We start from the raw sequence: 14,038 nt of genomic DNA, 5'->3' as shown, positions 1-14,038 counted from the left end.
TATTGCTAGGAAACAGACTGCCTATATCCCTCTTGGATTGTACTGGTTATGAACAGTTGCTAGTTATGTTCTGCCTAACTTTGAAACTTTCCCTCGCATCTCAATTTTGTGAAGGCGATACATAAGTGCTAATACTGACCTTAATCGACATCACTTTGTGTGCTGGATATGCAAAGCATAGAAAAAGTTACTCACCTGCATTATTGACTTTTATTTAAATTGATTAAATTTCACATTGAATGTTATTAGTAGTTGCCGTATTTTAGATTTGCTTGTGTGCATTGTGTGTATATACATAAATATATTTTAATATACCTTTAAGTGAGTGTTTACTTGGATACCTGTGTGAACGGATTTCATTGTACTGCTCTACAGCTCACATTACTCCTAAGATAAGCCTGGCTGCTCAACCACTCTACTGACTTGTGTGGTACAGGCCTATATTAAGAGCTGGGTCCCTAATACCAGGGTATAAAAGTCTTATGCAGTCCCACACCATTTGGACTTTAGATAAACGTACCTAACAGATCCTCCAACCAAAAACCCTCAAGAGGAGGACAGCCCCACTGTATGTAAACATAGGTACCCATCTACAGACATCTCCTTGAAGGGATGTCAGGCCAATTGTATATTTTGTGCAGCCCAACATGGGTCTTGTGCCACACGTTGAGGAGTTTATATGGTGTCTCTGCTAACGAGACGCTGGTGATAAAATAAGCCAACCTCCACCATATCTCCTACCAGCTAACCACTGATATCTCTACTCCCTCACCCCAAATGGATGTGTATCTCTCAAGTTCAGGTTTAATTGAGCTTATTAACAGTCTATAGATCCTAGCAATAAGGCTTTTATTCCTTTCAAATTTTGTCAAAGGTCTACAGGCTCATACCAAGCTGTGCAACACCAAAGCAACATCTGTATACATTGCAATCGGTCTCTCTCCTCCAGTTCAAAGTCTTTCTTGTAAGACTCAAAAGATTGAACTACTCCAACCTGAAATGTGCCCCCCTCCGACCCCCTTGTATACCAAGCGTCCATGTCCCAAAAGCCCTTGGATCTAGTCCAGTAATGGAATCTGGGTTCGGAAAACTCATGGTGACAGGAGAAAAAAGTAGTTAAGCCAAAATGTGTGCAGCTCTAACTCAGGCGGTCAATGTGAGGTTAGTAATTGGGTGGACCTGAAGCAGAGATGCCCTTTTGCCCCCTCTGAGCCATGGCTGCACCTAAATTGGTGTACCTGGTACACCCCATTCCATATGGAGCCACTGGTGTTCAACCTATGACCTCATCCATTCAACTAACATCCTAACTTGCAGTGCTATATATTATTTGAGGATGTCTGTGCAGGCTATTCCTCCTAATACTTTGGGCACATTATTATTTGTTTATTTATTCTTGGTCCCCCCCGCCCCACCCCGTTCAAATGAAATTGTATTTCTTAAGCTCTAAGTGGGACCTGCAATGGGAGAAACTGGAAGTAGTATAATAAAGGAGGAAACATGTTTATCTTAACTGGCACAGGCAAAACTAAATTTACCCTTGCCATTTATTCAAATCACCTTTAATTTTGGCCAACAGCTGTGTATAATTATTTGTGTATTTGGATGTGTACTTGGGAGTCAGTGGACTATGCAGTCCACTTTTAAGGCAATGCCTTAAACCTTTCACTAGTTCTGGGGCCACTTAGATATTTTATACAAAGCTTATATGGCACTTTTACCCAAAAGCACTGAACAATGCAAAATACAGTACAGCAAAATAAAGCAATAAGCCCCCAATCCAACACAGCAAAGATGTCTCCTGGAGGAATTAAGAAGGAATAGACTGTAGAAAAGGGAGTTTCAGATGTGTTTGAACTGAGAAGGAGTAGAACGAGATTGACTCTGAAGGGAGCATTCCAAAGAGAAGGAGCAACAAGTTGGAAAGAGCAAAATCAAGAAGAAGCACAGGGTGGATGAAAAACAGAAGTCGAAACTGGTAGCCAGAATGTAAGTCTCTGGTTGGATAGTAAAAAGAAATCAAATATTGAAGATCTAATTTCTTCGGTTTGTTTACTTTGATTCATGATGCATTCAAGAAACCTGAATCTCCTGAGATACTGCCACATGAGAAATAGGCAAGTCTGGTAAAGTCCAAATAACATTGCCTGCAAATATGCAAATCGTTAGAAGGTACGTGGCCCTGGGGATTCCAGAGAAGAGCGGGTTTGCCCATTCATGGGCATGCTGTGGATTGTTTTCTAATTTTTCCACAAAAAGTGTGTAGTAAAATGCACTATCCTCTCATTTGCTCAAGCAGATTCATGTTAAATATGTAAACCCCTCCAGTGAGAAAAAATAAATAAAAAGATCACTAAATCACTAACCACCAATGAACAGAGGTAGGGAAGCAACAATCAGAAATGCAAATGAGGCAATATGTTGGGGACTGCACAAGTGTGGCACTATTATCTTTCAGATGTGCTGTAGGGTGTGGTTGGGACTAGGATGAACAGACAATTTGATTATCAAGCGGTCAAGTGGCACAGCGAGTAGAGCGAATCCCGGCCGGGCCAAACTCAGCCTTTCATCCTTCCGAGGTCGATAAATGAGCACCACACACCGTGGGTAATAATAAGCAGCGCTCAGATACCCAAGGGTTCGTAGCGCTATATAAATGCCAAATTATTATTATTTTATTATTATTTTGAGCTATTTCAGCTATACATGCTGTTTGTCAAACATACCCCAAAAGACCCAATTAAAAGGGAAATTTCTTTTTATTTTATTTTTTTAGACATTTGCATTAGAACATCTACTAGTACTAGAATGATTTGTAGATAGTGGGGAGCTTAGGCCTTTGATACACGATGTGGTGCACTTTATAATAAAAGCTGACTATATTTAGCAATGTCTTTTATCTTCTCTTGCATCTAAAGTAAATTAAGCGTAATGTATATGACTGAAGTTGGAGGAGACCACTTAGTTATATGTTGAATTAGGTATACAAATTATAAATCACACACTCCCATGTACAATTCCATATATCTGAGATCACTGTACAAGCATTAAAATGGTGATTGCCTTACCTTGCCTCAGTTGTATTAATCGCATCCTTTTTACTTCAAATTCCAAGATTGGGCACATGCTTAATGAAGCAAGCACTCTGTGTGGGCAGATCTAGTGTGAGCATATGTTTCGACTTTAAATATAAGTAGTGAACGTGCTATGACTTCATGACGGATGTGGGCGTGATCGTGTCTCAGGGCCAGTGAGAGTTTCCAGGGTCACAAAGACAACTGGGATGGGCAGATTTTGAAATACATAAGACACATAAAAACAGAACTCACTATGGCGTCGCAATGCAATAGCTCTTTGGACTTCATCATGCCATGTACATGTTTGTGTAAAGAATAAGACATTTATTTACTTTGATGGGTGTGAAATTTGCGACTTATGATTATGGGGCCAATGCAAAAAGATAGGGGTTTATATGAAACCACTCTCCACAGAAACATGATCAGTAGGAGCACAGAACCATGTCCCTTTCTTCTGTTAAATGTATACGTGTGCTAAATGACATTAGCAACTGACAGTGGATTATGCCTTGTGTTCTTCGCTAACAGCATACAGGGACAAACAGCGCATACCACATGTATCTGCTATGAAAAGGTGACATCTGAACTTTCTTTGAGTCCTGCAAAGTTAAAACACGTTTTTTTATTTAAGGAGATATTGCCTCATGACTTTCCTGAAGTCAGAATTGTTCTATAAAAGTATCACAGAATATTAAACAAGATTTTTTTTAAAAAAAAACAGTCTGTAGTCATTTGACTTTAAATCTATTTACAAATACGAACATTTAGGATCATAAATATGTATGTTCTGTCACTCAGCCCTTGACCAATATATCAAGAGCTCCATCATGTTATCATATTTACAGAAACCATAAAGGTTAAGAAAACTTCTAGAAGCTTCTCAATTTCAGAGTGAATTGACGGTTTTCAAAAAGAGCTCTCTCTTAAGAGATACAAAAACAAGTCTGGCTGCAGTGCTAACCTGTAATAAATGTGAAATGATATATAACTTAATTAACTTTGCTGTAGGCTAGATATGATGCTGTAATTTGATGCGAGGTAATCCAAGAAGTTGTTCTTTTGCCAACAGGTTCTCTCATTCCAATAGAATACATTTTAAATTAGAAGTGAAATAATACATTTAGTAAACATGACACATTGAATTATTTGCAGGGCAGCAAGCAACATTTCACAAGGGCTAGCCTATTTCCCTATGTCTACATGCCAATTTGGTTTGGCGACTATATCATGACAGGGTTACTTTTACCACAAACTGACATAAAAGTCCAACAGGTTTGAAATATCACAAAGACATTAAGCCATTCTTAAAAGCAATAGATCACTGAAGCATACTCTTCTTGAGGTGTGTGTCTAAACCCTTAGTCAATATTGTACTATCACAAACACAACCTGATATAATTTTTGTTTCCACTGCCAAACACTCTTAATGTAAGGAGCGAAGGAAGCAAAACCGTCATTGTTTCTGCAGTTTTACAATATCAATCAAATTTCCCCAACAGTTGATACTCCGGTGGTCCTCTTTTCCATGTTTCCTTCCGAATTTTTAAAAACTCCAACCACGTGTAAATGTTGAAAAAAAATAAGACACATCTAAAAGTATGGAAATTGTCAAAACAGTGTTGTTATAAAGTTTCTAAAAGTGCAAAAACATTACCTAAAGTGTGTGACATTAGAAATGCCAGTGGTTATAAAACCTCACTCATTATGTGAACAATGTGGGGGCAGAGCATATTCACTGAAGAATGCAGGAATTGGAAAGCAGGGAAAGACAACCATTTTTTAAACAATGTTAATTGATGAACTTTTAAAATGCAGTGTGTGTGGTGCTTTCGAAGTTCTCTCCACAGTAACAAAAAAATGTGTCTACACATAACGCATTTAAGAGTTCAAGAGAGAGAAATGTTGATGAAACTAAGATAACATCTGCACTTATTAAGTTCCACAGGCGTATTTTACCTGCAGAATAATATATATATTTATACCAGATCTAAAATAAACATGGAATGTCAAGTGCAAAGTTATTATTTATTTATGAATTAAAAAAATAAAAGTTTTAAATTGTATTTAATTGGAAGAGAGTGGGGACGAGGCACTTCCTTCTATATTTGAAATGTGTGGAATTCCTCTTGAATGATATTCGTCGTTGCTCAATAAATGGTCTAATTTGGTAGAGCCAATCTTCTGATCTAGTGAAGAAGTATTAAATGCCTGGTGATCAGTAGACTCATCAAAGCTGATGGGGAGATACACCTGATCTTCGAAAATATCTCTTGCAGGTTCACTGACAAGCAGATAGTCCTTGTCAAGATTTCCAAGGGACTGCAGAATGGAACTGTCACTAGACTCCAGCTCTGTCCATCCATTTCCACTGAATTCTACTCCATGACTGTCAAGAGCTTTATTCTCTGTCCATATTTCAGCTTGAATATTGCTCCTGTCTGATGGATTCAAAGGGCCTTGTTCAGGAAAATTGTTATTTAATTCACGTGTTATTGTGTTGAAATCATGGGTGCCAAAGTTTGTTGGATCCTCCGGCTGTCTTTCTTGAACTGGCATTCCACTTGATTCTTCGTTGGACTCAGCCGAACCCATTTCCACCCATGTAAGCATTGTTGGCCTGGTACCAGATAACTCATCATTTCGAGCAACAATATTCCTAGCAGTTTTGTTTTGCTCAAAAACATGGTTCAGCAGTGCAAACATTCTATCTACATCCTTCAAGTAATTAGTCCAGTCATCCATAGTAAGTCTGTAGTTGCTCCTTTGTTCGTAAACACTTTCATTCACACCGTACAAATCTTCCAGTTGTTGCCAGTCGATGTACTCAGTAGAATTTGGCAGGTTAACCTTCCCATCCATCCCATAGTTGTCCTCTACTACAAAAAGAAGAAAAATACAATTTATGCATCTAATTAGTAAATCTGTACATACATTTATGTAGACACAAAAAATACCCAGAAGTATATAGAAAGCTGTTTCTGTGGGGCCCTGGCATTGCCTGCTGTTTTTTTTTTCCAGACAATGTTTTTGTACCGACCTCAAAATTAGCTTTTAAATTGAAAAGATAAATCACCACTTTGCCTTTGTACATGCAAAACCACCAGTAGTATGGTCAAAGATGCAAAAGAGATTAATTGGAAGCACATCAGATGCAAATTATCTACTTTGTTCCGCAGGTCGTGGCTTGAACCACAAGTCCACTTAAAAAAGTAGGGGGTAGAAGATATATGAGAGATACAAACATTAGTGAATCGAACAGCAGAAGTACACACTCACATTTCTGATCAGAATACCACAGAATTAAAAGACAGGATGTACAGCTAGAGAAGGGGAGAGGATATTCAGGAGAATAAATAAAAGCCATTTCTTTCCAGAAACACTAGCAAAGCCTTTCAGAAGATGTGGTGGAGACAAAGCAGTAATTGAATGAAAAAAAAGACATTTGGCCTCATTACGAGGTGGGTGGTAAGGGGTTAACGGCGCCGGTAAAGGTGCCAGAGCCGTTAACCCCTTACCGTCCCTATTACGAGGTCCGCTCACGGGACCGGCTCTGGATGCCTGGTTTTACCAGACGTCCTCAGCGGGTCCCACGAGCGGCCCAGCATGCTAACAGCGGGCCTGTCATTAACGGGCCCATTGTTAGCATGCTCCCCATTGAGCCCTATGGGGGCTCAAATGGGGATGGTCCGGTTTCCCTGAATGGGGAAATACCGGGCACTCAAAGGTCGGAATGGCCTGGTATTTCCCCATTCAGGGAGCCCGGACCCGAGTTTGGAGGCAGACATGCCCTTATTAAGGCTGCCTTCAAACTCGTAATGAGGCCCATTGGCCCTCACTAAAGGTTTGCCGGTCTGCAAAAAAGTGCTGGTAACAATGGTTACTGGCACCTGTTCCGGACGGCAAACTACAAGTCTGCTGGTAGGGGCTGTGAACTACCGGCAAGCCTGACCTGCCCATAGTTCTGGCCCCTGACGATAGATTTTTCACTGAAGCACCAGTACCCCTACTAACGGCCAGTGCTTCAGTGTTTCCATTCCGGTGAAAATGGGAACTTACTGTTCCTGTGTTGCCCATAATATCCCGGAAACAACGGTATATCGGGCGGTGGAAAACGGTAAAATGAGTCTGCCGGAAAGGCGGGTTACTGGCAAACTCGTAATGAGGGTCCTAGGCTGAAAAACATAGAATTAGGAGTAAGCATGTACTAGCTGCACATGGTCAGTTGGTTGGCAGTACTAATTTTCTGCCAGTGTGATTGCTTTTTACCGTAAGCCTGTTTTAGCAGCTTTAATTAAAGGAGGTCATTCAAATCATTTGATAAAAGGCGAAGGTGCATTTATAGAAGGGTGACTTTGGCTTTAGTCAAGTGAGTGCATATTTTTTGGAGTTGCAAGGTCAAAATAGCTAGACCAAAAAAGAGGAAAGATGTTAACATGAACTACAACTAATGAACACGGACTGCACCTTCCCTGTACCAGTAATATCTGTACCACACTCCAGCGACCGGATGAAAGCCCTAAAGCGTCACTGGCTGAGTCGCATATCATTTTTCATTTTTTTCTCTTATTTTACTATTCTTTTTCCTCAGTGTGCTCCCTTTTCAGGACCTCATTGGCGATGTAACTCAGCTCATGTGTCCTGCGAGTCCATAAAATTCCTAGGTCATGGTGCTTGAAATGTACCTGTAGTGGTTTCCAAGCACAGATTGCCCTGCTTTGATCCTGGTTTTAAATCACTGGATGATGGCATCCCCTTTGTGGGTTAAGGAGGCATCACACTGAAGCAGCCATTTTGTGATCAGAGAATAAAGGTTTGTTCCCCGCAGGTTTCAATTAACAAAACAAGCTGAATAGAGAAGAGTCCATAAAGAGGCTGTACTTACCAGGTAAGCATGGATATGGATACAAGTGTTGTACCATACATTGCCATCTCGAGGTTCCAAGTTGGAAGTTCAGAAGAGCCACAATCTGATCTGGTTGGATGTACGATTAGGGTGTATGAGAGGTACGCCTATATCCACATCCTGTGCATTTGCCTGGCAAGATTTGTGTTAAAAGGGTGTTGGTAGGCTCCAAAGTTAGGTTTAGAGAATTTCAATCCACACCTTGGTTGCTGGGCTTCGCTGTACATTGCCTGGCTCAACCAGGGGTAAGCTTGGGCAAACGGTCAATGCTATACTCTCAGGAAGGGGCAGGGTGGAAAAAAGGTACACGGCAGCACACAATAGCACACAATACTGGAATGCACACACAGTATACATTAAAATATACTCTTTATATAGCTTTAGAAGAAATGGCGATACAATAGGTTACATGTGAGTACCTTTTAGGACAGACAGTGGGCCTCATTATGAACATGGCCGTAGCCGTGCCTGTATGGCAGGCATGGCTACTGCCATGCTCGCTACCGGCCCCGCCACCCGCGATTGGGCAATAACCGGCCCATTACGACTTGAATGGGCGGGTAATTGCCCCATTCGCGGGTGGTGGTATTGCCAGGCTCTCGATCCCCATTCTGACCCATAAGGCGGGGAGCATGGTTGCACCAGCAGCGTTATCAACGGTGCTGGTGCAATCAAGAGTTCTGCTCGTGGGTGCCGCACAGCCCACCAGGTAAGACCTGGCAGGCTGTCAGGAAACCGCAACAGAACTCGTAATGCGGTGGTATGAACGGTGCCGGTGCCTTACTGGCACCGTTCATACTGTCACCGCCAGGGTCGTAATGAGGCTCAGTGACTTCTATGGAAGGGTAGATTTCATTTTTGAAGGTAGTGGTAAAAACACCCAGTAGTTGCCATTAATGGGTGTTTTACCACTCTGTCAAATTCCGAGTTTTGTTCCCAAAACTCTTACTGCCGGCTGCTTCTATGTGGAAGTTATTACTACACGCTAATTACTGGATGCCACAAAGTCCTATAGGACACCAAAATGGGGAATAATGGAAAGGTCCATATGATTTGGAGTCATGCAGACCTTTCCGGGCACACAGTAATTACTGCATCCAGAAACAGTAACTGAGTTTGGCAGTATTACTGCAGGGAATACCGCCAAACTCCTAATCGGGTCCTAAATGTTGAGGAAAGATTTCAGGATTGCCTGTGCAGTGTTTTTGGATACAGATTTTGAACTTGGTTAAAAAATCAATGTTAGTGGACAGGATCTACCTAAAAAGAAAGCTTGCCGTCTTTGTGCAAAAGGTGAGGTCAAACTGCAAGCAGAAACAGCACAATTCGCGGTTCTTCTTAGCTTGGACTCAATGCTTTTCTATGAGCTACAAGTTATGAATTGTGACAAAACACAGCAGCAAACCTCCCATTTGAAGGGATAAACGAGTGGTAAAAGTCAGTCTAGCTGTGGTGGTTCAGAAAGATACATCCTGGGCAAGGAGGACTGCCACAGGACCCAAAACAACATTCCTGAAGTGTGCAGAACCAGATGCCTGGAATCAGTCAACTACTCCCATAGCCCAGGATGTAGTCTCAGTATCCAAAGCAGTGCAGGCAGGGGCCCCACCATTTCCAATGCAGGTAAGATGCATGCACAGTCATGGTTGTTTAACATTGCCTACTGCCGGTCCATTGCTGGAGAGACAGGGTCCTAGACACGAGGTATGCTGCTTATGTGGCTTCCAAGTACTGAACATTGAGTTCTGAGGTGAGTAACTGCTGTCCACCGAGTCAAAGGCGTGAGTGGTGCTAGTGTGTGGTCTGGAGAATGCAGGTTCCAGAAGTACAGCTTAAGCCCCACAGCACAATCCGGGCAGACAACAGCTGTGGTTACAACACTTCACTCTAATAAAATGCCTTTGGGACATTTCTGCAATCAGTAAATCACCTTTAGAGTGAAGCAACAGTACTTGGGTACCTTGGTTTTGTTCCTCTGCCTCTGTGGTTATACACTGCAGAACTTCAATTTCTTGTGGGGGAACCTGAGGCTTTTCTGTTTCTGGACAACACCTTGGATCAAATCTTCAAGGTAGCTTCTTTTGGGCCCACTGGCTTAGTCTCGGTCCTGTTCTTCCGGCTCTGGTGCGTTATTCTGCAGACCCTTAATCTCGGTCGTTGCCAATGGATCATCACTCTCCAGTCTTAAAGTTGGTGCTGCTGAAAAATGTCTTCCGGGACTAGACTTAATCTTCTCCACCGTCTAATTACATCTTCTCCACTGTCTAATTACACTCTTCCAGTGTGGGGAGCTCTGCCCCCATGCATTTTCTACCATATGAGAACATTGGGCCATTTGAATAAATGAAAAAGAAAACAATCACTGCATTCTGGTCAACAAATCACAGCAGAGCTTTATTCTAGAGACTAATTCATTGAATCTCGATTGAGGGAATGTTCAACTCAAGTGGCCCGTGGGTACTTCAAATCTACCTGTTGGATTTAAATAGGAATTTTGAATACTTATATGACCGCTTGGTCACACTCTCTGAAAGACTGCACATTTATTGTGCAACCTCTAGATAAAGAATATAATTAGACCATCCTACTCCTTCCTGAGAGTTTACTTCCATTGCTCTAGCACTTGAAGACTCTGGATAGGCTAAGGAACACCATGTGCAGAAGGTAGGCTGACGTACGTGTGCCCTACATGTAGTACATAATAGAGATGTCTTACATTATCTCCTTTGGGATGGCTGGGCCTTTGCCTGTGCTGCTTTATACGCCAATGCTGCAATCCCAGCTACAGGAGTAGCTGCACTGACCCCCTAACTTCAGACTACTCTTTGTTCACGTCAGCAGTGTTATCCAAGGTCCTTGTGCCAGACACCTTTCTGCTTTACAGCTGGACTGGGACTTTGATAGTTCCTTTTCCTTCCGTTTGGAGGCTGTTGAATTGTAGCATTGGGCCATCAAAAAGCATTCAAAGGAAGTGCAGCACAGGCACAACAGTGCTGGCTGTAGCTACAGTTTGACAGCTACCTTTTACTAAAACCGTCATCTTAATCGCATTGACTAGAATTGGGTTATAAAAGTTGCTCTCAAAGACTCTATCCCAAAAAGGATTCACCTGTAACATACTGCCGGGCCATTTATGATAAAACTATTTAAAGAGCATATTTTAACATAGATGCTGTGGGCGCATACCATTATTGGGTGATGTCTTCTTGCCTGTCTCGTTTCTTCACTCTGTTACCTATTCAAGTGTCTAGCATTCATTGCTCTGGAGTCAGGCAATATACTCAGAAGCCATGCAACCAAGGTGGGGATACATCTTCCTGAACCCTAACATTACGGTCTAGGAACACTTACCAAGCTTTAGACGTTCAGCTCTACAGACCAGTTCCTGCTCCAGTGTGCTTTCATTCACCCAACTCACTAACAGAACTCCACCCCCAGAACAGTGGCTCTTCAACCAGGTAAAAGCAGGATTGCCCGTGTTAACTTTGTACGGTTTTCACAACCGACGTTCAGGACCAACTTTCATTGCTGGACTGTGAATGGAGACCCCATTGATACCACATCAGGACCGTACCCCAACTTAGGAATTCAGACGCAGACCGCAGTTGAGCAAATCAGAGTAGAGTGAAACAGCACTGGGAATGCTTTGAAGACAACAATGGGACTTCAAGAAGCACTCCCAGTGAGCACGGGATAGTGCAGAAAATAAACAATATCAAACCAATGTGGGCATCTAGGACTTGGATTAGGCTAGGGTGGAACACATGGGGGCACACATGCTGTGGAAGTATCTTTGAGATATTTTCAGGAGATAACGTTGGGGAAATTTTCAGTGGGTAATACCCGAATCAACCTCTTGTCCTGTAGGTGCAGCCTGGATTTAGTTGGATCTGGGTAATGAGGTGTTGGCTAGTTATCGTTTGTTTAAATGGGATTTTATAAAAGCAAAAACCTAGCTGGGAAGCAGTGGAGTGCTCTGCATATTAGACACACGTAGGGGGTTTCAGGTAGGGTGCAGGGATAGCAGAAGAGCTGAAATGGATAACAGGGAGCTCCTGAAGGGGAGACGTGGGGTTAAACCAGTAATTTGTTAGAGAGAACGGTCTTCAGGTCCTTTCTGAACCATGCGATGGAGGGGGCCAGTCTTTTCACAGGCAAGGTACACAGCAAAGAAAAGGCTTGTTTACTAGTTATTTTACTCTTGCACTTCGGTTTCAATCTGACAATGTTGCAGCTTCTGGTGTTGATGGCCTCCGTAGATGGTGAATTTCTAAGCCAGGTAGGGTGGGGATTAGGTTGTGACTGTATTGTAAGTGAAAAAAAGACTGTCTTGAACACGGTACATTCTTTCAGGGGTAACCCTCTTCCACAGTGGCATGTATGTTCGGACTGCCCCTAAAACCCTTTTTCTTTTTGCTGGTACCTGAACTTGGAGGTGGCAGGTCTGCCAACCTATTGAAGGAGTTTTGCCACTGATTCTCACTGTTTGGGCCATTTTTAAGCATTCAATTGGCAATAATGTCTAGGTTCAGTGGCTTGGGCATATACTGTTGTGGGTTTTTTGCTGGTAGAAGTGCAGGTAACTAACATCTTACAGGTAACTTTAACATCTGCCGGCTTGACCCCTCTATTTTGAAACTATTTCTGTGTTGTTTAACTGCTGCATCCCACCGTTTACCTCAAGGATCTTCTGCTTGACTGGGGGCTGCTGCTCGAGCACAGAGGGGTGCTAGGAGTACATAATTCTGCCAGATCTTCAGTTTGGGATGTCAGAGGATGCCACCAGCCATTTTCTCCATCCTGGGTCCATTTACTGCAGCCTTCTTTTGCTAAGAGCCATCTGTTCAAGTTCGACCTTCTTCTTGGAGTCTTCTTCACAGGCCTTTTCCTGGCATGGAGGTAGATGTCCTTGGAAGAGCTTTTGTTCTCCACTTGTGTCACTGGGATCATTGCTGGTTCAGGGTACAAGGCCCTGGGAACCCAATCCTGAAAACCGCACCAGAGGAAAAGAGCCATTCCCTTACCAGGTTGTTCTGGGCAACTGGAGCCATTTTTGTTGAAACCACTGACCAGAGTACCTACCGTGGGGTCCTGTGAAGGGTAACTATTCATATACTCTCCCCTAGGTGTCCCCTTGGTTCATGGTAGAGAGTTCTGCATGCGATTGCAAACCACAATTCCTCATTGACCTTCATTGGGGGTCCTCCAGTTCTGCAACTTCGTCTTCTGGGGTCCATCTTCTGACCTCTGGAACTCTTCCTTGGCATCCCCCTGTGGCCTTTGATGGGGTTGATTGTTGCATCATCTACACCTGTTGGGTAGATCAGACTTACCTCCAGTATTGTGGAAGGGCTTTTAACTGTTCATAGTACTTCCTATGGAACAGTGAACTGAGACTGCAACTCGCCTTAGCATGGCCCAGGTGTACTTGCGTGCCCCTGGACATTGCCTGAATCCCCGAGAGGGATCAGGGAGCTCTGGACCAGGTTTCACCATTCTTGCACCTACCTGTAATTTTATATATATCCCTCTCATTGTTGCAATAGTATGTAGCTGCATCCAGTAACAATGTGTAGATTTTCCCATGAAATGTTAAACAAACGTAACTGTTACCGAAATGTCTATTGATTTTTGTAAGCTCTTGCGAAGGTTTACTATGGATCCATCCTCTTTGTGGTGCTAATGTATAATTCTTGGGGACTCGGCATTAATACGGTTATAAGGTCCTATGAGGTGAGGGGGTGGGGGAATGGACGAGGGGCGTTTGTCTTGGAAGCAAGGCAACACAGCGGCAACACAGGTTCAAATCCTGATCCTGTGCTTAGAAACCAATTTCTGGTATTAAGCATGTTATAAAAGAACAATTATTGTAAAACAATCATGGTCAATAGTTTAAGGCCTTAGACATCATTTAACCTATTTTACTCTGGGCAACATCGTGTCCCAGTTAATCCTATACCCTGCCATATGTGTTAGGTGCCGACCATCATATCTAGGACCTTCAACATATACTAGGGTTGGTAGGACACTGCACTAAATTGTGCAGGCTACTAGGTAC

The 14,038-nt window shown here is 42.6% G+C and overlaps 1 protein-coding gene across 5 annotated transcripts in view; it reads right to left on the bottom strand.

Annotated features, from left to right (window-relative positions):
- Positions 1 to 5,083: 5,083 nt before the first annotated feature.
- The window catches only part of SULF1 (sulfatase 1), a 323,346-nt gene continuing 314,391 nt past the window's right edge, over positions 5,084 to 14,038 (bottom strand). For 4 of the 5 annotated variants that reach the window (XM_069621162.1, XM_069621159.1, XM_069621161.1 and 1 more), the window contains one exon: positions 5,084 to 5,953. In XM_069621162.1, the coding sequence (XP_069477263.1) occupies positions 5,920 to 5,953 (34 nt within the window). In that variant the 3' untranslated portion in view covers positions 5,084 to 5,919. The remainder of the gene's footprint in view (positions 5,954 to 14,038) is intronic. The other variant, XM_069621163.1, reaches the window with a different exon arrangement.

This window comes from Ambystoma mexicanum, chromosome 5q (assembly GCF_040938575.1).
Source record: "Ambystoma mexicanum isolate Mex_15411 chromosome 5q, UKY_AmexF1_1, whole genome shotgun sequence".
Lineage (NCBI taxonomy): Eukaryota > Metazoa > Chordata > Amphibia > Caudata > Ambystomatidae > Ambystoma > Ambystoma mexicanum.
This window is presented reverse-complemented; position numbering and strand designations above follow the sequence as displayed.